Source organism: Sinocyclocheilus grahami, unplaced genomic scaffold, assembly GCF_001515645.1.
Source record: "Sinocyclocheilus grahami isolate Dianchi unplaced genomic scaffold, SAMN03320097.WGS_v1.1 scaffold20065.1, whole genome shotgun sequence".
Classification (NCBI taxonomy): Eukaryota; Metazoa; Chordata; class Actinopteri; order Cypriniformes; family Cyprinidae; genus Sinocyclocheilus; species Sinocyclocheilus grahami.
Window position 1 is genome coordinate 2,367 of NW_015517864.1, and position 932 is coordinate 3,298.

At 43.0% G+C, this 932-nt stretch overlaps 1 protein-coding gene across 1 annotated transcript in view; it reads left to right on the forward strand.

The window, feature by feature from the left end:
• The window catches only part of LOC107579771 (oral-facial-digital syndrome 1 protein homolog), a gene marked incomplete at its 3' end in the record, with an annotated part of 3,197 nt that extends 2,296 nt beyond the window's left edge, over window positions 1–901 (forward strand). The window contains exons 5-7 of the mRNA XM_016265566.1: window positions 311–447; window positions 541–714; window positions 795–901. Coding sequence (XP_016121052.1) covers window positions 311–447; window positions 541–714; window positions 795–901 — 418 coding nt within the window. The remainder of the gene's footprint in view (window positions 1–310; window positions 448–540; window positions 715–794) is intronic.
• Between the last annotated feature and the right edge of the window lie 31 nt (window positions 902–932).

Genomic DNA, 932 nt, shown 5'->3' on the forward strand with positions numbered 1-932 from the left:
ATGCAGCCTTTGTGAGCAGAAGAGACTTCTTTCAAAAACATTAAAAAAACACTTTTGACCGGTTATGTGTTTGTGTTATGTATGTGCCACTGCGAGGACAAATAAATTATCTATAGTTTTTCAATATTTTGCCATATTTAACTCCATTAGCACAGAATTTCACAAAAAAAATGTTCTGCCAAAATCTACCTCAAGATGCAAAAAGAGTCTGGATTTTATTTCACCTGTTCATTTGAAATTCCTTTCAGTCATATTAAACATCATGAAAGAGTCTAACAATATTTCCGCTTCATCTTTGACCGTTTTGAAGTTGAGAAGCTGCAGCTGATTGACGAGGAGTATGAAGTGCTTCGGCACAGAGGTGACCGCTGGCCATCAGTCGAGGCCAAGCTTGCGGAGTACAGGAAGGAGATACAGGAGCAAGCGCAGGTGGAGCTCAAAGCAAAGGTCCGACTGTGTTTATTCCCTCATCCTTTCCAGGAGTTTACATTGTAATAGCGCTCAAGATCTCAACAGAGCGCTTGTACCGTCTTCACGCAGCTGCAGCACTTCATGGAGGTGGAGATCGTAAAGGTGAAGAGAGACGAGAAGGAGGCCTCGCGGAGAGAAATCCTGGAGCTGCGGAGAGACATGGAGAGAACGTTTGAGCTGAAGTCTGAGGCTCTGATGAGCCGAGAGAAAAACGCCATCGAGAGGTTACAGAAATCCCAGGAGGTACTGAGTCTCTCTACTGTCAACTAATACACGCTAAATACAAACCCATTGTTGAGTCTTCAATGTTTTAATTGATCCAGATAGAGGAAAAGGAGATTTATGCTCAAAGACAAGCCCTGCTGAAAGAAATCGAATCTGTGCGGAGCCGAGAGATTGAGCTTAAACAGAGGATGGAGGCCTTTGACAAGTGAGTACAACTGCTTATTTGAACCTAAAAA